The sequence below is a fragment of the Oncorhynchus masou genome, chromosome 25 (genome assembly GCF_036934945.1).
Source record: "Oncorhynchus masou masou isolate Uvic2021 chromosome 25, UVic_Omas_1.1, whole genome shotgun sequence".
NCBI lineage: Eukaryota > Metazoa > Chordata > Actinopteri > Salmoniformes > Salmonidae > Oncorhynchus > Oncorhynchus masou.
In genome coordinates this window covers 21996234-22021602 of record NC_088236.1, presented here as the reverse complement: position 1 = coordinate 22021602, position 25369 = coordinate 21996234, and the positions used below count along the sequence as shown (strand labels likewise).

The 25369-nt window shown below is 44.6% G+C and overlaps 1 protein-coding gene across 4 annotated transcripts in view; it reads left to right on the top strand.

Moving 5' to 3' along the window:
• LOC135513916 (semaphorin-4C-like) overlaps nt 1-20816 on the top strand; it is a 98716-nt gene extending 77900 nt beyond the window's left edge. For 2 of the 4 annotated variants that reach the window (XM_064936926.1, XM_064936927.1), the window contains exons 3-16: nt 33-187; nt 2136-2198; nt 2312-2410; nt 3047-3143; nt 3238-3357; nt 4132-4283; nt 6138-6313; nt 9475-9619; nt 9939-10152; nt 13423-13538; nt 14926-15083; nt 15265-15356; nt 15600-18919; nt 19227-20816. In XM_064936926.1, coding sequence (XP_064792998.1) covers nt 33-187; nt 2136-2198; nt 2312-2410; nt 3047-3143; nt 3238-3357; nt 4132-4283; nt 6138-6313; nt 9475-9619; nt 9939-10152; nt 13423-13538; nt 14926-15083; nt 15265-15356; nt 15600-16498 — 2486 coding nt within the window. In that variant the 3' untranslated portion in view covers nt 16499-18919; nt 19227-20816. The remainder of the gene's footprint in view (nt 1-32; nt 188-2135; nt 2199-2311; nt 2411-3046; nt 3144-3237; nt 3358-4131; nt 4284-6137; nt 6314-9474; nt 9620-9938; nt 10153-13422; nt 13539-14925; nt 15084-15264; nt 15357-15599; nt 18920-19226) is intronic. The other 2 variants (XM_064936928.1, XM_064936929.1) reach the window with 2 other exon arrangements.
• The last annotated feature ends 4553 nt before the right edge of the window (nt 20817-25369 follow it).

Below are 25369 nucleotides of genomic sequence, written 5' to 3'. Positions count from 1 at the left end.
TCTGAAGGCACTGTATGTGTGTTCCTCTACAGAGGTACTGGACAGCATGGCCAGGTTCCGGGCTCTAGGTGTGTGGAACTACACCATGGTGACTCTAGCAGAACACGAGAGGGTTCTGTATGTAGGAGCTAGAGAGGCCCTGTTCGCCCTGGACCCTAACGACATCAGCAGACAGCTACGACCTCTGGTAACTACACACAGACAGACACACACACACACATACACTATGGACGCACACACCTACACCTCAGCACGGTAGACATCAACCACAACTACAACCTCAACCCCATAGACCTGCAACAAGAGTGCAGTCAGTTTATTGTGCAACATTCCTTAACAATGTTGAATGGAATTAAAGTTGCCTGATTCTGATGTCGTTTGTTCAGTGGTGGAGGGGTAACAAAATGATTATATGATTACCTCTATGAATGGAATTAGGTAATTAGTCCATAAAAACCTTAGTACAATGAAGGCTTGGTAAAACTTAATGTCCCTCTGTTCCTCACATCTTATATCCACTCAGACAAATGCGTCTTTGAACAGCAGTATAGAGATTGTTATTTGATTTAACTTTATAATGAGCGTTAATTGGATTGTTGTGTGACTGATAATGAACAACCAACAGTTCTGTGTTGTGAGCATCCCAGTAATAAGCAGCCCACCTGTTTGCTGCTGTTCTGGTGTGGTTTAGAGGGATGATAGGGCCACTGGATGCCAACTGCCTCACTATGTCCCCACTCTGCACCTATCTCACCATCTGCTGTGTCATCCTCTCATCTCTCTCTCCCACTGTCTCTCTCTCCCCCACTGTCTCTCTCTCCCCCACTGTCTCTCTCTCCCCCACTGTCTCTCTCCCTCCCACTGTCTCTCTCCCTCCCACTGTCTCTCTCCCTCCCACTGTCTCTCTCTCCCCCACTGTCTCTCTCCCCCCACTGTCTCTCTCTCCCCCACTCTCTCCCCCACTGTCTCTCTCTCCCCCACTGTCTCTCTCCCTCCCACTGTCTCTCTCCCTCCCACTGTCTCTCTCCCCCCCACTGTCTCTCTCTCCCCCACTGTCTCTCTCTCCCCCACTGTCTCTCTCTCCCCCACTGTCTCTCTCCCTCCCACTGTCTCTCTCCCCCACTGTCTCTCTCTCCCCCACTCTCCCCCACTGTCTCTCTCTCCCCCACTGTCTCTCTCTCCCCCACTGTCTCTCTCTCCCCCACTGTCTCTCTCTCCCCCACTGTCTCTCTCTCCCCCACTGTCTCTCTCTCCCCCACTGTCTCTCTCTCCCCCACTGTCTCTCTCTCCCCACTGTCTCCTCCCCCACTGTCTCTCTCTCCCCCACTGTCTCTCCCCCACTGTCTCCTCCCACTGTCTCTCTCTCCCCCACTCTCCTCCCACTGTCTCTCTCTCCTCCCACTGTCTCTCTCTCCTCCCACTGTCTCTCTCTCTCACCCACTGTCTCTCTCTCACCCACTGTCTCTCTCTCACCCACTGTCTCTCTCTCACCCACTGTCTCTCTCTCACCCACTGTCTCTCTCTCCCCCACTGTCTTTCTCTCCTCCCACTGTCTCTCTCTCCCCCACTCTCTCTCTCTCCTCCCACTCTCTCTCTCTCCCCCACTGTCTTTCTCTCCCCCACTGTCTTTCTCTCCTCCCACTGTCTCTCTCCCCCACTCTCTCTCTCCTCCCACTGTCTCTGTCCCCCACTCTCTCTCTCCTCCCACTGTCTCTAAATCCATCTCTCTCTCTCTCGTCCATCTCTCTCTCCCTCCCACTGTCTCTAATTCCATCTCTCTCTATCTCTCCCCACCATCTCTCTCTCTCCTCCCACTGTCTCTAAATGAATCTTTCTCTCTCTGATCCATCTCTCTCTATCTCTCTCGCTGTTATCAATTCAATTTAAGGGCTTTATTGGCATGGGAAACATATGTTAACATTGCCAAAGCAACTGAAGTAGATAATAAACAAAAGTGAAATAAACAATAAAAATTAACAGTAAACATTACACTCAGAAGTAACAAAAGAATAAAGACATCTCTACCTCACTCTTCCAACTCTCTGTGACTCTCTCTCTTCTCTTTCTCTCTTTCTCTCTCTCTCTCTCTCTCTCCCATCCCTCTATCACTCCCTCTCTTTATCTCTCTCTCTCAGATTGAGTGGCCAGCACCACAGGAGAAGAAGAGAGAGTGTTCTGCCAAGGGCAAGAACAACCAGGTACGGATCCTTAAAGTTTCTGTTGACATTCGAGTACTTCATTAGACTGAGTTGATGATTATTGCTATGAATCGTAGAATATTATGCTTCAGTGTTAGTCTCCTCTCCCACAGACAGAGTGCTTCAACTACATCCGCTTCCTGCAGAGCTACAACCACACCCACCTCTACACCTGTGGAACCTTCGCCTTCCAGCCCAAGTGCACCTACATCGTGAGTGGCTCTCAATGGTAGAGTCCCAAATGGCAACCTATTCCCTTCTTAATGCACTACTTTTGACCAGAGCCCTGGGAATAGGGTGCTATTTAGGACCAACAAGGTCTCGGTCACTTCCTGACCTTAAATCTGTGTCTTCAGTCCACTCTGTCTGAAGGTGATATTAGAGTTGATCTGTCCTTGTGGTGGTGTCACAGCTAGCAGCACCAGTGACATGGTGTCATGTCTTCTATCTTCTGTCTGACACCTCCACACCACATCCTCTCCATACGACTGAATCGTCTGTGTCAAAGGAAAGAATATCCCATGCAAACGAGGCAGTGGTGTGTGTGTGTGTGTGTGTGTGTGTGTGTGTGTGTGTGTGTGTGTGTGTGTGTGTGTGTGTGTGTGTGTGTGTGTGTGTGTGTGTGTGTGTGTGTGTGTGTGTGTGTGTGTGTGTGTGTGTGTGTGTGTGTGCCTGCCTGACGGAGATATGATAAGACGGTGTGGCGAAGGCAGGGAGCGAGGACTGTGGCTTCTGTTAGAACGGTTGTCACGGACAGACAGAGCCCGGAGCTGTGTTAGTCATGCACTGACCACCTGTGTCTCTGTGTATTTGTGTGTCTCTGCGTGTGTCCTGTTGTCAACCCACAGAATGCTGACCACTTCAGTCTCAACCCTGGCTCCTTGGAGGATGGGAAGGGCAAGTGTCCCTACGACCCTGCCAAAGGCCACACAGGCCTCATAGTGGGTAAGCCATCTATTTCACTCTATTCTACTCTATTTTATTCTTTGTGTAAATGTTCTGTAATGGTGCTCATCCTGCCTGTCTCTGTGTCTCCCAGACAAGGAGCTGTACTCTGCCACACTGAATAACTTCCTGGGTACTGAGCCTGTGATCCTGAGGAACCTGGGACAGCAACACTACAGCATGAAGAGTGAATACCTGCCGGCCTGGCTCAACGGTGAGAGAGTGGGGTGGGGGGGGGGGGGGGAGGTATGTAAAAAGAATGCAAGGATAGAATGAGAGGTAAATGGAGGAATTGAGGGAGAGGGGAAGATGGAACTGAAAGAGTTGGAGAAAGAGATGAGATATGGAGAGGTTAGGGGCTAGCTAATAGGACCTCAGAGGCAGTGAGAGATGGAAAAAGCAGGTGAGTGTGAAAAAGCCTGGTAGAGGGGTGAGAGGTGGAGAGATGAGGTTAGAGGAGTGGACAGGAGTGATACATGAGGGAAGAGGTGTTAGAGAGAGATAATGGAAGATGATGGAAGGGTATTAGATGGGACGAGGTTAGAGGGTAAAACATTACATTATATTAGAGGGAGTGGAGGTGGCTGTGTGCGTGCATGTGTTTGTGTGCACATGAGTGTGACCGTGCGGGCATACAGATGTAGGATCTTAATATGAACACTCCTTTGTTGCTGAGAATTTTCCTACATAGAAGGAAATGCTAACTTGTAATGTGTTCAAGCTTCTAAAATGTGTGATTTTGGGTTAGGGTTATCATCCCCTACAACATTATTTTCCTGCTGCAGCAAACTCAAATTTAGATCCTACATCTGTACGTGTGTGTGTGTGTGTTCACATCTCATGCTCCTGTGTGTGTGTGTGTGTGTGTGTGTGTGTGTGTGTGTGTGTGTGTGTGTGTGTGTGTGTGTGTGTGTGTGTGTGTGTGTGTGTGTGTGTGTGTGTGTGTGTGTGTGTGTGTGTGTGTGTGTGTGTCCGTGTGTTCTCTCAGAGCCTGACTTTGTGGGCTCAGCCCTGGTGAGGGAGAGCAGTGGCAGTAAGGAAGGTGACGATGACAAGATCTACTTCTTCTTTAGTGAGAGAGCTGTAGAGCTGGACTGTGACACAGAGCTCACTGTGGCCAGGGTGGCCCGTGTCTGCAAGGTAGGTTACACACACACAGATTTGTTGTCTGGAATTTTCAGGACTTTTTGGGGAGTAAAAATGTAACAGGAAATGCTCACCTTCCCATGTCATCACTTTATCTTTCCCCAGCTGGAGTGAATGGCAATCTCTGGGTTGATCGATTTTAGCTTATTCCTCTGTCACAGTGTGCTCCGTTGTATCTAATGAATAATATGTTGTAACGTTAACCCTAACCTTAAACCTTAACCTAACCCTTATCCTAACTCCTAACATTAACCATAAACCTTAACCTAATCCTGATCGTAGCCCTTATCCTAACTCCTAACCTAACCCCAAACCTAACCCTTATCCTAACTCCTAACATTAACCCTAACCTTAAACCTTACCTAATCTTAACCCTTAGCCTAAACCTTATCTAACCTTAAACCTTAACCGAACCCTTATCCTAACTCCTAACCCTAAACCTTACCTAACCTTAACCTAATCCTTATCCTAACTCCTAACCTTAACCCTTAACCCTTATCCTAACTCCTAAACCTTACCTAACCTTAACCCTTAACCTAACCCTTATCCTAACTCCTAAACTTAACCTTAAACCTTACCTTAACCCTTATCCCAACTCCTAACCTTAACCCTAAACCTGATCCTAATCCTAGCCCTTATCTTAACTCCTAACCCTAGACCTTACCTAACCTTAACCCTTAACCTAACCCTTATCATAACTACTAACCTTAACCCTAAACCATACCTAACCTTAACCCTTAACCTAATCCTTATCCTAACCTTAACCCTTAACCTAATCCTTATCCTAACCTTAACCCCTAACCTAACCCTTATCCTAACTCCCAAAATTAACCCTAAACCTTAACCTAATCCTGATCTTAGCCCTTATCCTAACTCCTAACCCTAAACCTTACCTAACCTTAACCCTTAACCTAACTCCTAACCTTAACCCTAAACCTTACCTAACATTAACCCTAAACCTTAACCTAACACTAAACCTGATCCTAGCCCTTATTCTAACCCTAAACCTTACCTAATCTTAACCCTTAACCTAAACCTTATCTAACCTTAAACCTTAACCTAACCCTTATCCTAACTCCTAACCCTAAACCTTACCTAACCTTAACCTAATCCTTATCCTAACTCCTAACCTTAACCCTTATCCTAACTCCTAAACCTTACCTAACCTTAACCTTAACCTAATCCTTATCCTAACCTTAACCCTTAACCTAATCCTTATCCTAACCTTAACCTAATCCTTATCCTAACCTTAACCTAATCCTTATCCTAACCTTAACCTAATCCTTATCCTAACTCTAACTCCAAACTCTAGCCCTTTTAACCCCAAACCCTAAACCTCACCCTTAAGCATAAAATTGCATTTTAGCACATTCAGGACATGAAAAAAGTCCTGACTTTTCAAAAATCTTCTTGTTTTCCTACCTTGTCAGGACATTCTGGTGAATTGTTAGGACATTGTGGTTCTGACACACACACACACTGGCTATTTACACTGAGACACACACACTTCTTTCTTTAAAATCACTCCTCTCACCCAGTTCTATCCTTATTAGGGTTCAATGGTTATCAGGAGAAGTTCTGAGTTATGAGCTCACAGTTGACCATCCACTATCATTGCATTATACGACCCGTTGTTTTTCCTGGCGGTCTGGATGAACTCCTACGTCCTAACTCCTCTATCCCCAGCCTGTCTGTTTATCACAGCAGGGTGATCTCACTCTTCTCACCCCATTCCGTCAAAAACCATCAGCAAATATTATGGAAGTAAAGACATTTTTACACCCTACTGGCGTTATGGCACCTCTTCTGACTCCTGTCCCTTGACTGACCATGTGTCTCTCCTCTTAGGGTGATCTGGGGGGCACCAGGACCCTGCAGAAGAAGTGGACCACCTTCCAGAAGGCCAGGCTGGTGTGTTCTCTCCCTGAACGCCACGTCACCTTCAACAACCTGCGGGAAGTCTTCACCCTGCCAGGCATCGACTGGCGCACCACCACCTTCTATGGCATCTTCCACGCCCAGTGGTGAGTCACAATAACACTAACGCCAGGGAGTCGACGTGCCAAAGAGAATAGCGTTTGTCTGCGTCCCCAAATGGCACTTATTTCATAAATAGTGCACTACTTTTAAACAGAGCCCTGTGAGCCCTGGTCAAAAGTAGTGCACTATATAGGGAATATGGTGCCATTTGGGACGCAGACACAATAGCACTGCCAGGGAGTTAGATGTGCCAAAGAGAATCTCTCTGTCCAACTTAGCACTTTTGCTAACACTGGCCTGGCGTGACTTCTAAGTCTATAAACTTTTCCAGTTCTTTTGAAGATATTATTTTATACCCAAAATTACAGTTTTACTAGCCTTGAGTCAGCTAATGTGTCTTCTCTGTGTATAGTTGGACTTCAGTGGAGGCTGCTGAGGGGAGGACGGCTCATTATAATGTCTGGAACGGCGCTAATGGAATGGCATAAAATACATAGTAACCACGAGCTCGATACCATTACACCTATTCCACTCCTGCCATTATCACGAGCCCGTCCTCCTCACCAACATCCTGGGATGGACTTTTCTAATTCTGTTATATCAAAATAAGTTATTCTCTCCTAATAAAACACAGCCATCATCCTATTTCTCCATATCCTATGTCATACAAACAGACAATGTAAAATTACTACAGAAACAACACACCTAGCTAATAACAACCTCTCCCTCAATGTGAGCAAGACTAAGGAGCTGATCGTGGACTACAGGAGTTTCAAGTACCTTGGTATCCACATCACCAACAAACTATCATGGTCCAAACACACCAAGACAGTCGTGAAAAGGGCAAGACAACACATTTTACCCTCAGGAGACTGAAATGCTTTAGCATGGGTCCTCAGATCCAGCTGCACCATCCTGACCGGTTGCATCACCGCCTGGTATGGCAACTGCTCGGCCTCCGACCGCAAGGCGCTACAGACGGTAGTGGATACGGCCCAGTACATCACTGGGGCCAACCTTTCTGCCATCCAGGACCTATATACTAGGCGGTGTCAGAGGGTAGTGCATACGGCCCAGTACATCACTGGGGCCAACCTTCCTGCCATCCAGGACCTCTATACCAGGCGGTGTCAGAGGGTAGTGCATACGGCCCAGTATATCACTGGGGCCAACCTTCCTGCCATCCAGGACCTGTATACTAGGTGGTGTCAGAGGGTAGTGCATACGGCCCAGTACATCACTGGGGCCAACCTTCCTGCCATCCAGGACCTCTATACCAGGCGGTGTCAGAGGGTAGTGCATACGGCCCAGTACATCACTGGGGCCAACCTTCCTGCCATCCAGGACCTGTATACTAGGCGGTGTCAGAGGGTAGTGCATACGGCCCAGTACATCACTGGGGCCAACCTTCCTGCCATCCAGGACCTATATACTAGGCGGTGTCAGAGGGTAGTGCATACGGCCCAGTACATCACTGGGGCCAACCTTCCTGCCATCCAGGACCTCTATACCAGGCGGTGTCAGAGGGTAGTGCATACGGCCCAGTACATCACTGGGGCCAACCTTCCTATGCCATCCAATGGCCCAGTACATCACTGGGGACCTCTATACCAGGCGGTGTCAGAGGGTAGTGCATACGGCCCAGTACATCACTGGGGCCAACCTTCCTGCCATCCAGGACCTATATACTAGGCGGTGTCAGAGGGTAGTGCATATGGCCCAGTACATCACTGGGGCCAACCTTCCTGCCATCCAGGGCCTCTATACCAGGCGGTGTCAGAGGGTAGTGCATACGGCCCAGTACATCACTGGGGCCAACCTTCCTGCCATCCAGGACCTCTATACCAGGCGGTGTCAGAGGGTAGTGCATACGGCCCAGTACATCACTGGGGCCAAGTATCCTGCCATCCAGGACCTCTATACCAGGCGGTGTCAGAGGGTAGTGCATACGGCCCAGTACATCACTGGGGCCAAGTATCCTGTCATCCATATACTAGGTGGTGTCAGAGGAAGGCCACAAAAATTGTCAAATAATCCAGTCACCCAGGTCATAAACTGTTCTCTCTGCTACCGCAAGGCAAATGGTAACGGAGCATCAAGTCTTTGTCTAAAAGGCTCCTCAACAGCTTCAACCTCCAAGACATAAGACTGCTGAACAATTAATAAAAAATAAAAATTTAACGAGGCAAGTCAGTTAAGAACAAATTGTTATTCACAATGACAGCTTACTGGGGAACAGTGGGTTAACTGCCTTGTTCAGGGGCAGAACAACTGATTTTTACCTTGTCAGCTCGGGGATTCAATCCAGCAACCTTTCGGTTACTGGCCCGATGCTCTTACCACTAGGCTACCTGCTGCCCCCCTGCCACCTGGACTATTTACATTGACCCCCCCCCTTTGTTTTTACACTGCTGCTACTCGCTGTTTATTATCTATGCATAGTCACTCTATGCCTACCTACATATACAGATGACCTGGACTAACCTGTAACCCCACACATTGACTCAGTACCTGCACCCCCTGTAACGGGTGTCGTCAGAAGGATGAGACCAAGGTGCAGCGTTCCTTGAGTTCCACATAATATTTATTGTTGAAGTGAAGCTTTTAGACTAAATTAAACAATAACAAAAACAACGACCGAACAGATTCATAGTGCAAAATACCTGGTCACAAACGAAGAACAAGATCCCACACAGAAGGAGGGGAAAAAGCTACCTAAGTATGATTCCCAATCAGAGACAACGATAGACAGCTGTCCCTGACTGAGAACCATACCTGGTCATACACAAAGAAATAGAAAACATAGAAACATGAACATAGAATGCCCACCCAAATCACACCCCTTGTATATAGGGTGGTGCACAATTGGCCCAGCGTCGTTCGGGTTAGGGGTGGGTTTGGCCGGGGTAGGCCGTCATTGTAAAATAAGAATTTGTTCTTAACTGACTTGCCAAGTTAAATAAAGGTTAAATAAAAAATAAAAAAATATAGCCTCGTTATTGTTATTTTATGTGTGTTACTTGTATAAAAAAGTGTACTTAATTTATTTAGTAAATATTTTCTTAGCTCTATTTCTTGAACTGGTTAAGGGTTTGTAAGTAAGCATTTCATGGTAAGGTCTACACCTGTTCTATTTGTCACGTGACAAATAAAATTAGATTTGATCATCTTATGCCCATTTTTTTGTTGTTGTCTCCTATCCCAGGGGTGATGTGGATGTGTCAGCGGTGTGTCAGTACCAGATAGGGGAGGTGAAGAAGGTGTTTGACGGCCCGTATAAGGAGTACAGAGAGGGCTCCCAGAGATGGGGTCGATACACTGGCACTGTCCCCAGCCCACGGCCCGGAGCGGTGAGTGATGGATGAATGGGCGGTGGGGGGAGGAGGGGGGAAGGGTGAAGGGAGAGGGTGAGGGTGGAGGGAGAGGCAAAAGGAGAGCGGGATGAAGAAGGGGTATAGTGGAGGAATGGAGAGTGAGTTGGACAGGGAGAAGGGAGTCTGGAGAGCGATCAGAGCCAACAAGCGATGCCAGCCTGTCCCACAACTAACAACATTCCTTGTTTCTTCCTCTCTCCCTCACCTCTCTCTGTTCCCTCTCTCTCTCTCCCTCACCTCTCTCTGTTCCCTCTCTCTCCTCTCTGTCTTCTCTCCTTTCTTCTTCACGGTGCAGTGCATTACAAGCTGGCATAGGGAGAACGGCTACAACAGCTCTCTTCAGTTGCCAGACGCCACTCTCAACTTTGCCAAGAAGCACCCTCTGATGGAGGAGAAGGCTCAGGCTCGCCCCCTACTGCTCACCAAGGGCATCAACTTCACCCGCTTGGCAGTGGATCGGGTCAGCTCCCTGGACCAGCGTGCATACAACATGCTGTTCATTGGCACAGGTTACTATATACACAACTATATAACTATACAACTATATACTGTTCATAGTCACAGATAACTATATACAACTATGTAACTATACACCTATATACGGTTCATAGTCACAGATAACTATATACAACTATATAACTATACACCTATATACGGTTCATAGTCACAGATAACTATATACAACTATGTAACTATACACCTATATACGGTTCATAGTCACAGATAACTATATTCAACTATATAACTATACAACTATATACTGTTCATAGTCACAGATAACTATATTCAACTATATAACTATACAACTATATACTGTTCATAGTCACAGATAACTATATTCAACTATATAACTATACAACTATATACTGTTCATAGTCACAGATAACTATATTCAACTATATAACTATACAACTATATACTGTTCATTGGTGCAGGTACAGTTCCTTCAGAAAGAATTCATACCCCTTGACTTTTTCAAAATGTTGTTGTGTTACAGCCTGAATTTAAAATGGCTTACATTTTGTATCACTGGCCTAAACACAATACCCCATAATGTCAAAGTGGAATTATGTTTTTAGAAAATTGTACAAATTACATTTCTATGAAAATATGAAATGTCTAAATTTAAGAATTCAACCACTTTGTTATAGCAAGCCTAAATAAGTTCAGGATTAAAAATGTGCTTAATTGCTTAACAAGTCACGTAATAAAGTTGCATGGAATCGCTCTGTGTGCAATAATAGTATTTAACATGATTTATGAATGAATACCTCATTTCTGTACCCCACACATACAATTATCTGTAAGATCCCTCAGTCGAGCAGTGAATTTCAATAATTGATTCAAACACAAAGAACAGAGTTGCCGGAGAGGAAGGAAACCGCTCAGGGATTTCACCATGAGGCCAATGGTTACTTTCAAACAGTTCCAGCGTTTAATAGCTGTGATAGGAGAAAACTGAGGATGGATCAACAATACTAACTTAACTGACAGAGTGAAAAGAAGGAAGCCTGTACAGAATAAGAAATATTGAAAAACATGCAATATTTTTGCAACAAGGCACGAAAGTAATACTGCAAAAAATGTGGCAAAGCAATTCTCTTTTTTGTCCTGTTATGTTTGGGGCAAATCCAATACAACACATTACTGAGTACCACTCAACGTAGTGGTAGGTGCATCATGTTATGGGTATGCTTGTAATCGTTAAGCACTGGGGAGTTTTTCAGGATAAAAAAAAATAAATAGAATGGAGGTAAGCATAGGCAAAATCTTAGAGGAAAACCTGGTTCAGTCTGCTTTCCACCAGACACTGGGAGATTCATTCACCTTTCAGCAGGAAAATAACCTAAAACACAAGGCCAAATATACACTGGAGTTGCTTACCAAGACAACATTGAATGTTCCTGAGTGGCTTAGTTACAGTTTTGACTTAAATCAGCTTGAAAATCTATGGTACAGGTTGGACTCACAGCTGTAATCGCTGCCAAAGGTGAATACTTTTGTAAATGAGATTTCGATATTTCATGTTGAATACATTTGCTAACATTTCTAAAAACATGTTTTACTTTTGTCATGATGGGGTATTGTGTGTAGATGGGTGACAAAAAACATATATTAAATCCATTTTGAATTCAGGCTGTAACACAACAAAATAAGTCAAGTAGTATGAATACTTTTTGAAGGCACTGTAACTATGTAGAACTATATGCTGTTCATAGGAACAGGTAACCACTGACAGGGAATACAACATGCTCTATAAGTACCTACCAATGATGAATATACAGTTGGTATGTTTATGGTACCTTCTGACAGGGCCCAGATGAACCCGGTATGCTCACTAAATATGCTAGAGAAGTTGCTCTGAACCACAGATGTACGATCAATTTACTTTACCCCCAATCTCCCCCAAAAAACAAGACCCACAATTTACAAGAGATCAGTGTTCAGGCAGTTTCAGGACAACTTCATCTTACTCCAACTACAGTACTTCCTACTAGCTACTTATAATAGCCTACTAGCTACTTATAATATCCTACTAGCTATTTATAATAGCCTACTAGCTATTTATAATATCCTACTAGCTACTTATAATAGCCTACTAGCTATTTATAATAGCCTACTAGCTACTTATAATATCCTACTAGCTATTTATAATAGCCTACTAGCTACTTATAATATCCTACTAGCTACTTATAATAGCCTACTAGCTATTTATAATATCCTACTAGCTACTTATAATAGCCTACTAGCTATTTATAATATCCTACTAGCTACTTATAATAGCCTACTAGCTATTTATAATAGCCTACTAGCTACTTATAATATCCTACTAGCTATTTATAATAGCCTACTAGCTATTTATAATAGCCTACTAGCTACTTATAATATCCTACTAGCTATTTATAATAGCCTACTAGCTACTTATAATATCCTACTAGCTATTTATAATAGCCTACTAGCTATTTATAATTCCACTCACTGCAGTGCAGAGTGTTTCCCTTACTGTGCCCGCGGTGTGTTGGAGGCCCATAACTGTCAGAGTGACGATGGGCTCAGTAGCCTGGCAGGCTCCCTGCTGCTGTGCTTCACAGCACATACTCAATGGGGCCCTTGGCAGATGTACACACTGCCAATTGGGCTGCAGGCTTGATTAGCTATTAACTGCAGCAGGATGATAGCTTATGCCGAGAGAACAAATCTGGCGACGGCGGTTAAAGACGGAGGATGGGATTGGGGGATTAGCCGAAATTCCCGACACAACGAGAGAGGAGCATGATGTGTGTGTGTGTGTTTTGCTGCTCTGCTCTGTGCCAGGCTCCTGTAGTGTGCAGGGTCAGTCCCTAACATTATCCTTAACAGTCTCACTGTGGTGAGTGTGGGAGGCAGGGCAGGTGCAACACACACAGCACATCTCTGCTCATAAAAGCCTCATACACCCAGACAGACACACAATGTCACACCACCGGCAGCATTAGCTCAATCGCCATTCAAAGCAGGGGATGTAACCTTGATCACAATACTACCCATATAGAAAACTACAGTACAATATTCTGACATTATATACCTCTCTCCTCTCATCTTACCAACTTCTGCCTCCTACCTTTCCTCTGTATTCCCTCTTCTCTTTTCCTTCCACAATCTTTCCTCCTCTCCTCTCTTTCCATCTGTTCTCTCATATCGTCCTATCCTCTTTTCTCTCCTCTACGTTTCCTCTCTTCTCCTACTCTCTTTCATTGCCCTCTTTTCTCTCCGTTCCCCCTCCCCCTCTCCTCCTGTAGCAGACGGCTGGTTACAGAGGGTAGTGATCTTTGGCTTGGAGGCCCATGTGATTGAAGAGATACAGCTGTTTGATTCTCCCCAGCCAGTGGACAGCCTAACCATCTCTCACACCAAGGTAACACTCAACATTTGGCTAAATAGGGTTTCAATAAATTCCTTGGTTTTCCAGAAATCCTGGTTGGAGGATTCTGGATTTCCTGCTTATTCCCTCCTGATTCCTCCAACCAGAATTTTGGAAAAAAGTTACATTTATTGAACATTCCAGTGATTTTGCAACCCTACACTAGGCACAAGAGTTTTCCCCAGCCCTCCATATTTTTACCTTTTATTTAACTAGGCAAGTCAGTTAAGAACAAATTCTTATTTTCAATGATGGCCTAGGAACAGTGGGTTAACTGCCTGTTCAGTGGCAGAACGACAGATTTGTACCTTCTCAGCTCTGGGAGTTGAACTTGCAACCTTTCGGTTACTAGTCCAACGCTCTAACCACTTGGCTACCCTGCCGCCCACATAGTTGACTGTCACTAAGCCCAAGAAGTATCCCTGGCCTTACACCATCATGGACCATCACTAGGGTCTGGAGTTTTCCCCAGCTTTACACATAGACAGACCGACAAGGTGTATATGTGCAAAAAGCTTTCGCACACTACAGAAACTGTCCTTACCTATGGGCCGTTCTGGCTTGGACAATGCTTACTTACACATAGGCCATCACTGGAGACAAGAGTCTTCTCTGACCATGTGACTTCACATCACCATTATCCCATCAGATTACCATGTGACTCCTGGCCCTACACATCACCATTATCCCAGCAGATTACCATGTGACTCCTGGCCCTACTCATCACCATTATCCCATCAGATTACCATGTGAGTCCTGGCCCTACACATCACCATTATCCCATCAAATTACCATGTGACTCCTGGCCCTACACATCACCATTATCCCATCAGATTACCATGTGACACCTGGCCCTACTCATCTCCATTATCCTATCAGATTACCATGAGACTCCCAACCCTACTCATCACCATTATCCTATCAGATTACCATGTGACTCCTGGCCCTACTCACCACCATTATCCTATCAGATTACCATGTGACTCCCGGCCCTACTCATCACCATTATCCTATCAGATTACCATGTGACTCCTGGCCCTACTCATCACCATTATCCTATCAGGTTACCATGTGACTCCTGGCCCTACTCATCACCTCTGTTTCACAGCATTACAATCACATGTTGACTGGCATTACACTCATGCTGATCCTTATCTAACTAAACCAGGCTTTTCATGGCCAGCGATTTCATAACAAACTCTTCTCTCCAGCAGAACAAACTGTTATTGTAATTTAGAATGATTATCCTATTATCTCTGCTGCCCTCTCTCTGAATTGTTATTTTTAAATGTCCCACCCTCTTTTTCTCTCCCCCCTCTCTTTTTACCCTCTTGTCTCCACCCCTCTCTCTCTCTCCCTCTTTCTCTGTCTATGTCTGCAGAAGTACTTGTACATTGGCTCACGTTCAGAAGTGCTCCAGCTGCCCTTGGCTAACTGCAGCCGTTATCAGTCGCAGCCAGACTGCCTTCTGTCCCGGGACCCCTACTGCGCCTGGGACAGCGAGGGCCGCGCCTGTGTCCGCATCGACCTCCACCGCGGGTGAGCATGTCTGCCTCTCCCCTCTGCCCCTGCTCAGGGGTTCTGCTTCCCCCCTTCACCCCCCCCCCCTCCTCTCCCTTCTGCCCCTGCTCTGTGGGCTGGGTCTAACTGTGCCAGCAGCAGCTCAGTGGAGGCTTCTCAGACACTATAGCAGAGAGACATGTTATTAATGTTCCCACAGGTCTACCTCCTCCCTATCCCAAGATCTGATGCTGGAGAGATTCAGTAGGGGCAAAGCCAAATTTGACAAGCCTGTGGCCATCCCCAGCCCTGGTGAGTGGGAAAGAGAAACCGGACTGGTGGCCCCTGGTGGTGATAGCTGGTTACTACAGCTATCACCACCAGTTGAATGGAGTTGAACTTAGAATTTATCATTTTTTTGTTGAGTTGAACTAAGAGTTGATAATTTAAATCTAATAGAGTGAATTGAACTCAATTGAACTTAGAGTTGATGAGTTGAATTTAGAGTTCAGGATATAAACATCTTGGTTAACACACATACCCTCTCTCTTCCAGACAACTCTCGGCTGAGGAATGTGACAGTAGTGGTAGAATCAGACATGGTTTTGCCCTGCCAGCTGGTGTCCAACCTGGCCCAGCCCTCCTGGGTCCTCAACGACCGCGAGCTGCAGCTAGGAGACAAGGAGGCCGGAGGGCCACGCTTTGACCAGGCCCTGAAGGCTCTGGTGGTCCCCAACGCCATGCCAGTGCACGCGGGACGCTACGTGTGCTACTCCGAGGAGCAGGGGGTCAAGTTTCAGATGGAGCGTTACCAGGTGTCGGTGGTGGCCAGCTCCCCTGTGGTCATGGCGGCCCGGGCCCCTGACGGCAGCATGGGTCTGTTCTGGGTGTTGGTGATCACCCTGGGGGCCGCCTGTTTATTACTATTGGTGGCAGCTCTGTATCTGAGGAGACGTCTGAAGCTGGCTCTAGGTAAAGGGGCGGACATGAAGCCTCTGGAGAGCACCCTGGTCTACCCCATCACTCTGCCCAAGGAGCCACCCACCTTCGTGCCCAGCAAAATGCCCAGCGACGAGGACCGCTTCTGGGAGACGGGCGCCAACTACTACTACTCAGACGGCTCGCTGAAGATCGTTCCGGGCCACGCCCTCTGCCCCAGCAGCCAGTCTCACCACCACGCTCCAACAGCGTCTCCCAGCACCATCCCCGGCCAGCCCATCCATTCCCCCAGCCGGCTCAGCCTTACCAACATCAGGGGTTCCGGCAGCAACGGCTACATCCGCCTCAACCTGAGCTCGGCCGGGGAGGAGAGGGTTAGCGGGGGTGGTTCTGGTGGAGGAGGGCTGGGCGGGGGCGGGAACGACTACTCCAGCCCCTTCAAGGAGGAGCTGCGTCGGACCCTGCAGCAGAGGAGCGTGCTACCTGACGCCAACCCTGAAGAGTCGTCTGTGTAGTCTTTCTCCACGCTGCCGTAATGAAAAACAAAACAAGAGACAACGAACGGCAACTAACCTACCTCCCTCCTCTCTCTCTCTTTCTCGGCTCCACTGTCACCATGCTCTTTCTCTCTCTCCTTCTGCCAAGGCTCGTTTGGCTGACTCTGTGACGGGCAGAAGACGCTTTTAGCACAGAGCATGTGATGTGACACACACGCCGAATATTCATCAGCATCCGCTCCTGTTATTATTGTGTTCCATCCACTCCTGTTATTATTGTGTTCCATCCGCTCCTGTTATTATTGTGTTCCATCCACTCCTGTTATTATTGTGTTTCATCCGCTCCTGTAATCATTGTGTTCCATCCGCTCCTGTTATTATTGTGTTCCGTCCGCTCCTGTTATTATTGTGTTCCATCCGCTCCTGTTATTATTGTGTTCCATCCGCTCCTGTTATTATTGTGTTCCATCCGCTCCTGTAATCATTGTGTTCCATCCGCTCCTGTTATTATTGTGTTCCATCCGCTCCTGTTATCATTGTGTTCCATCCGCTCCTGTTATTATTGTGTTCCATCCACTCCTGTTATCATTGTGTTCCATCCACTCCTGTTATCATTGTGTTCCATCCACTCCTGTTATTATTGTGTTCCATCCGCTCCTGTTATTATTGTTCCATCCGCTCCTGTTATTATTGTTCCATCCACTCCTGTTATTATTGTGTTCCGTCCGCTCCTGTTATTATTGTGCTCCATCCGCTCCTGTTATTATTGTGTTCCATCCGCTCCTGTTATTATTGTGTTCCATCCGCTCCTGTTATTATTGTGTTCCATCCGCTCCTGTAATCATTGTGTTCCATCCGCTCCTGTTATTATTGCGTTCCATCCGTTCCTGTTATTATTGCGTTCCATCCGCTCCTATTATTATTGTGTTCCATCCGTTCCTGTTATTATTGTGTTCCATACGCCAAACTGGCTGTCACATTTTAACTTCTTCAGCAGTTTAACTTGCTTTCGCTGTGCAAATCTCAAGCTGTGTAAATTCTGTATTTAAAGACAATTGAACGCAGAGGGCCTACACCTCAAGCATGGCAGTCAAACAAAGGTTTCCTGAGAGCACTGCTTCATGATAGGAGAGGACCAAGAACTCATGACAAGATTGTAGCTTCAGCGCTATACCAATCATCCAACAATCAAGCAGTACGAGTCGACTGACTGAAAGATGGAGGAGCTGGCTTGCCTTTTTTCTGTTCTGTTGGAGAATTTTTCGCTTTCTACACTTAACATGGGAGTATGGGAGTCGATTTTGTATTTGTGAGCAAAGAGAGTGAGAGAGTCACATAAAAGACAAATTAATCTCAAAAGCAAGACGACAATCACGTTCCTCTCTCCGGGGGTAAAACCTGGGAAGGAATGGGAGGAATGAAGAGAGAGAAAATGAAGGGAGCTTTGCGTGAAAGACACAGAGGGTTTACATGAAAGACAAACTCTCAATTAGACTTTTTCTCGGCTCGATTTGTACTTTTTTTTTACCTTGTCAGTCTTTCCTCTGAGAAAGTCTTCAATCCCTGCCACATTGATATATTGTGACAATTTAAATTAAGACATTTTTATGTGTTGTTTTTCTATGTCTTACGGACTACAGAAGCAGCAAATGGAGATCAATGGCTTTAAAGCACCCCTCTGTGAATGAGAATGTGAGAGAAGCATGTACAAACCTCTCCTATCCCTGCTCAAGGTAGATATCTCCCCAAATAACCTCCACACTAGTAAATCGATTTTAGTACTACTTTTACAATAACTGCACTACACATTTACACAAGTGGTTCATGGGAATTTCGGTTAAACCCATTCAGATACACTTCCTTGTGATGTGATTATGGACATTTTTGTTTGACATAATCCCACAACAGAACCTACAACAGCACATTGACTTATTATTCTGAATTTGAGATGAGACGAAGGCATTGCTTTCAGTCATGTAGTGGGGATGGCACGGGGGAATGTAGGTCAACTCTCACAAAACTGTTGCGACTGCAGTGGATGTCTCAACAAGTGCTTTATAATATGTATGTGTCAGGGTGGGGGTGGTGGATGGGTTGAACTGCCAAAAGAAGCCCTCCCTCCCCTGCACTGCCCTGAATGCCTAACCTGGTGGATGTAGTAGTGTGTCCTGGAGGGGACGGGCCACAGCACTGTACCTGTCCTAGACACACCCTTTATTAACCCCTTATTTCCCTAAACCCCACCCACCTACCGATGTCCAGAGAATGACCTGGCGCTACTGTGGAAAGCCTGAATTCAGAGAGAAGGATGGACACTGAACTGTAAACCCACACTGCCTGTGCTGTTAGAGGGACAAGCAGACAACAGATGGAAGATAGATGAATGGCCTGTGACAAACCAACGGCTCCAGAGAGCGATCAGAGGCTCATCAATCAGAGGTATGGCTCGCTCGCTCTCTCTCTGAAAGCCTACAGACACCTATCCTGATCCCAGATCTGTTTGTGCTGTCATTCCAACTACTAGGCCATTGTTATGACTTGGCGTGGGAGTTGATGTAGGAGTTGGCAAGACAGTACAAACAAATCTGGGACCAGCCTAAGAGACACCCAAAGACCTAGCCAGAAAAATAACTGCCACGATCAAGTTTTACAGCCTTGCATATACAATTAAATCTACTGCTGCAGGGACTATAGATCACTGTGTGCGCACTCTATCCTGTTCCTCTTCATGTGCTTTGTCTTCCAGGGGTGGCTTTGTGACACATCTGCAGGGACCAGAGAACAACACAACACAAAGGAGGAACAAGAGGAGTACGATGTTTCTTTCTTTCTCACCAAAATGTATACTAGAGACAGCTGAAGGGGATGTAGAATATTGTAATGATCCCTGGGTTGAAGAGGTACTTACTTGGCCATCAGTGGTTAGTTCATCCTAGTGTTGCATGATCCTCTCTGCAAATGTACTGTACACATCTCTGATGACATGATCATAATTGTAAAAGAAGTGTATCATGTTTCAAACTTTTGCAGACACTAATGTTTTCTACTAAAAAAAGGTTTAATTTATGATTAAGAGTTGTTAAGGACGTGTTCATGAATCTGTGCATCTTCTTAACATGTTTACTTTCGCTGTGCCTCTTCACCTTCGGATAAGCCAAAGTAGACTGCAGTTGTTTTTTTGAAAAGGTGTATTATTAGATATTATTTTATTATTCCACTTCGATATTTAAGTTTCAACAGTCTGTCCAACTTCAGTTCAAAGAACTCTCATGCCTGGAACTTTCCTGCATATTTTATTTAGAGATTAATTTTCTTCAGAAGGCAACAAGCTTGTGGATGGTCAACATCCTGTTTAGATGTCAGTAGTAATCTACTGAAGCCGATCCCTGACTTCCTAGCACATGAGAAAGTAAACAACTCATCAGAGCGTCATGGGACCAACCAAGCAAAGCAACTTCCTTTTAACCAAATGATAACTCGTGATTTCATGATCTGAGGTTTGATATAAAATCTTCAATATTTATACATTCATTTAATATGTGTAGATTGAATATGTTACCAAGCACTGGTTCAGACACTTTACAATCTATTAACATTGCTGTGAATTCAAGCTACAGGAGCTATTAAGATTGGTATAGATATTTAACTGATTTGTCTTATAATTATATATTTAAAAAAATCCTTGGACATTATGTCTGATATGTCATAAAACTCTCTTAGAAGAAAATGATCCATCAAACTCACAAAAGTGATGTAAGGCACAATCCCCCCAAAAATCTGCATGTGCAATTCTGGATCGATATAGCAAAAAGGCAGTAACTGCTCATAGCGTGGATCTGAGAAAAAAGGCTTTTATTTACCTTGGTTTAACAGTAACTTTATGCAGTTACTACTAACATGACCCCCATGTTCTCCAAAACGCAATACAATAGAGGCAGGATACTTGTCCACATGATTAATTAAGCATGTATTTAATGTAGCAGAAATGACATGAACTCATTTTGGACCACATGAGAAGTTACTGTCTTTTTGGAGATTACACTCTGCCGGTCATAAACAACGCTTTCCACAATCTTCTCATCTAAGCCTTTTTATTCTGTTGTTTTTCATTAATATTATTATATTACCATTATTATTATTATTCATTTCCTTTTTGGCTTTAAGTTGCAAAAGTTCCTCTAGCAAACAACAAACAGTTCTCAATCTTTTAATGTTTATGAAAGGATGTTAAGTAAATTATTTCGCTTGTAAAAACATGTCGATATTTATTATCATTGTACATATGTCCTTATTTTTTTTATATGTGTATATATACATGAATAAAAGTAGAAATCTACTCAAATTGTGTATGTGTGTGCTGGGGGTTCATGTAAATGAACCATCAAACCAAGAGACTGGGTGTAGGCATAAACATCCCTGTTATCCAACATTCAAGGGTACAAAATTATACTATAAATTTAAATCAGAGTGCGCTTCAACTCATTAGTGAGATAACAGCCTGGGCATTCAGTGCATTAGAGGCAGAATGTGCAGAGGATGTAGGCCTAGTCGTATACTCTCACTAATTGAAACAAGTAGCTATGGGGAAAGAACAAGAAACACAAACATCACACATGTTATGGAGGAACATATTTAAGATACCTCATTAAAGATTCTTCTCTATCACACAGGGGAATTATAATGGTTATATAAGGGCTTCGTAAGGAAACTGAACCAATTAGTAACATTACACTTACATTTTAGCCTACACTCTTATACAGAGCAACCCAAAATTTAGGTTAAGTTGCTCAAGGGAACATCGACAGATTTTTCACATGGGGGATTCAAACCAGTGACCTTTCAGTTACTGGCCCAGCACTCTTAACCACTGGGCTACCTGCCACCCTAACATCTTAAATGAGGCCTACTGGCCCAACACTGCTAGCCACTGGGCTATCTGCCACCCTAACATCTTAAATAAGGCCTACTGGCCCAACACTCCTAGCCACTGGGCTACCTGCCACCCTAACATCTTAAATGAGGCCTACTGGCCCAACACTCCGAGCCACTGGGCTACCTGCCACCCTAACATCTGAAATGAGGCCTACTGGCCCAACACTCCGAGCCACTGGGCTACCTGCCACCCTAACATCTGAAATGAGGCCTACTGGCCCTGTGCTTTTGGAGTACTTTTTTGAACATGTCATTCATTCTTTTATTCTATTAGGCTCAATATAATATTCTATTAGGCCTGATATTAGGTTCAGTCATTATTATATTCTATTACGCCTCTGTCAGAGCCTTTCAACTCACCTTGAGCAAAGCCTGGGAGCCAAGACTATATTCCAATAGGCCTGGTTCTATTTTATTAGGTTATTAGTCCTGTGTGGCTCAGTCGGTAGAGCATGGCGCTTATTCCAATAGGCCATATGTAAAAGTAGTGGCTCCAGCTGACTTGTAAGTCGCTTTGGACAAAAGCGTCTGCTAAATGGGATATATATATTTTTTTATTAGGCCTGATACAGTATAAGGCCTATAATTCTATTCTATCAGGCCTATTTTCTCTCCAGTTTCAAGGCCTGCATTATCATGTCTAGCGTTCATCCAGCCTCCTCTTCCCTGTTGACGTTGTGCCTGCTGCTTGCCCGTATGCCTGGTGCTAGCAAAGCCACATGCTCTCAGTGTGCCAGACCCACAGACCCAGCTGTGGGGAGGGAGAGGTGGGAGTGTGACGTCACAGAGTACACAGCTGGGCCACAGAGAATGCTTTAATCTCCTCTTTATAGGTCACCAACCACGGCTATGCATGCTCTTACTCATCTCATCGCACTCACATGCACGCACACAGACACACACAGGCGACAGAGAGAGAAATAAAGTGTGTGAGAGAGAGAGAGAGAACATGGTAGCCGCACATATGCCCAGGCTGTGAGCAGAGCAACAGGCCCAACCCCCACTAGTACACCCGCCCAAACACCATCCTGTGACCTAAGAGGTATGTATCAGATGCTCAACATGCTCTGCTCACACCTACTGTAATGGTCCCTAAACCACACAAAAACAACACTAGACACTATGGAACACAAAGCATTTACTATCTCATCCTGGAATATACAAGGGCTGAGGTTATCTGCCTTTGGCCTAAAGAGCAGGAACAGACTTCATAAAAAAAAATGAAAATACAGACATTGTCATCCTACAAGAAACATGGTATGGAGGAGACGGACCAACTGGTTGCCCCATAGGTTACAGAGAGCTGGTAGTCCCATCCACCAAACTACTAGGTAGTAGGGCGGCAGGGTAGCCTAGTGGTTAGAGTGTTGGACTAGTATCCGGAAGGTTGCGAGTTCAAACCCCCGAGCTGACAAGGTACAAATCTATCGTTCTGCCCCTGAACAGGCAGTTAACCCACTGTTCCCAGGCCGTCATTCAAAATAAGAATTTGTTCGTAACTGACTTGCCTGGTTAAATAAAGGTAAAAAAAAAGGTGTTAAACAGGGAAGGGACTCAGATGACATCTTCTCCAACCAAGAGGGGATCAACCATTTCCAGGCCCAGGAACATGTACTAGTCTGTTGCGACCTTAATGCCAGAACCAGATAACAACCTGACACTCTCAGCACACATGGGGACAAACACCTACCTGGAAGTGACAGTATTCCCTCTAAATATGCCCCTCTGGACACAACTATCACAAAACAACCAACAAAAACTCCTGTAGCTCTGTCGCACGCTGGATCTGTACATAGTCAATGGTAGGCTTCAAAGAGACTCCTATGCTAGGTACTCCTACAGCTCATCCCTTGGCAGTAGTACTGTAGATTACTTTATCACTGACCTCAACCCAGAGTCTCTCGGAGCATTCACAGTCAGCCCACCATCACCCATATCAGATCACAGCAAACTTATCAGTATACCTGAACAGAGCAATACTCAATCACGATGCATCAAAGCCAAAGGAACTGCACAATATTAAGAAATGCTATAGATGGATAGCAGTGTAGAAACCTACCAAAAACAATTAGGCAACAAGAAATTCAATCCTTCCTGGACAATTCAAACTTCCTGGACAAAACAGTTCACTGCAATTGTGAAGGTGTAAACTTTAGAGTAGAAAACCTAAAAAGTGTATTTGACCTTTCAGCTTCCCTATCAAATCTAAAAATTTCAAGCAGACAACCTAAGAAAATTAAAAACAATGCCAAATGGTTTGATGAAGAATGCAAAACCCTAAGAAAGAAAATGAGAAACCTATCCAACCAAAAACAGAGACCCAGAAAACCTGAGTCTACGCCTTCACAATTGTGAATCGCTAAAACAATATAGAAATACACTACGGAAAAAGAAGGAACAGCGCGCCAGAAATCAGCTCAATGTAATTGAAGAATCCATAGAATCAAACCACTTGTGGGAAAAGTTTTATACACTAAACAAACAACAACACAAAGAGTTATCTATCCAAAATGGAGATGTGTGGATTAACCACTTTTCTAAATAACAAAGAACTAACAGCAAAAACATATACATGATCAATTACACATCTTAGATTCATCAGCTTTTAAAGACTACCAGAACCCACTGGATTCTCTAATTACTACAGGACAAAATACAAACCCTTCAACCCAAAAAAGCCTGTGGTGTTGATGGTATCCTACATGAAATGATAAAACATACAGACCACAAATTCCATTTTGCTATACTTAAACTCTTTAACATCATCTCAACCCTGGCATCTTCCCCAATATTTGGAACCAAGGACTGATAACCCCAATTTACAAAAGTGGAGACAAATTTGAACACAATAACTACCGTGGGATATGCGTCAACAGCAACCTTGGGAAATTCCTCTGCATTATCATTAACATCAGACTTGAACATTTCCTCAGTGAAAACAATCTACTGAGAAAATGTAAAATTGGCTTTTTGCTAAATTACTGTACGGCAGACCACATATTCACCCTGCCCACCCTAATTGACAAACATACAAAACAAAACAAAGGCAAAGTCTTTTCATACTTTGTTGACTTCAAAAAAGCTTTTGACTCAACTTGGCATGAGGGTCTGCTATATAAATTAACGGATAGTGGTGTTGGGGGAAACACATACAACATTATAAAATCCATGTACACAAACAACAAGTGTGCATTTAAAATTGGCAAAAAAACACACATTTCTTTTCACAAGGTCGTGGGGTGAGACAGGGATGCAGCTTAAGCCCCAACCTCTTCAACATATATATCAACGAATTGGCAAGGGCACTAGAACAGTCTGCAGCACCCGTCCTCACCATCCTAGAATCTGAAGTCAAATATCTACTGTTTGCTGATGAGCTGGTGCTTCTGTCACCAACCAAGAAGGGCCGACAGCAACACCTAGATCTTCTGCACAGATTCTGTCAGACATGGGCTTTGACAGTAAGTCTCACTAAGACAAAAATAATGGTGTTCCAAAAAAGGTCCAGTTGTCAGCACCACAAATACAAATTCCATCTAGAGACCGATGCCCTAGAGCACACAAAAAAACTATACATACCTCGGCCTAAACATCAGCGCCACAGGTAACTTCCACAAAGTTGTGAACGATCTGAGAGACAAGGCAAGAAGGGCCTTCTATGCCATCAATAGGAAAATGAAATTTGACATACCAATTAGGATCTGTATAAAAAAATACTTGAATCAGTTACAGAACTCATTGCACTTTATAGTTGTGAGGTCTGGGGTTCTCTCACTAACCAAGAATTCACAAAATGGGACAAACACCAAATTAAGACTCAGCAAAAATAAGATTTCTGCAAAAATAAGTGTACAATTTAAAACACCAAATAATGCATGCAGAGCAGAATTAGGCCAATACCCACTAATTATCAAAATCCAGAAAAGAGACGTTAAATTCTTCCATAACAAAGCCATC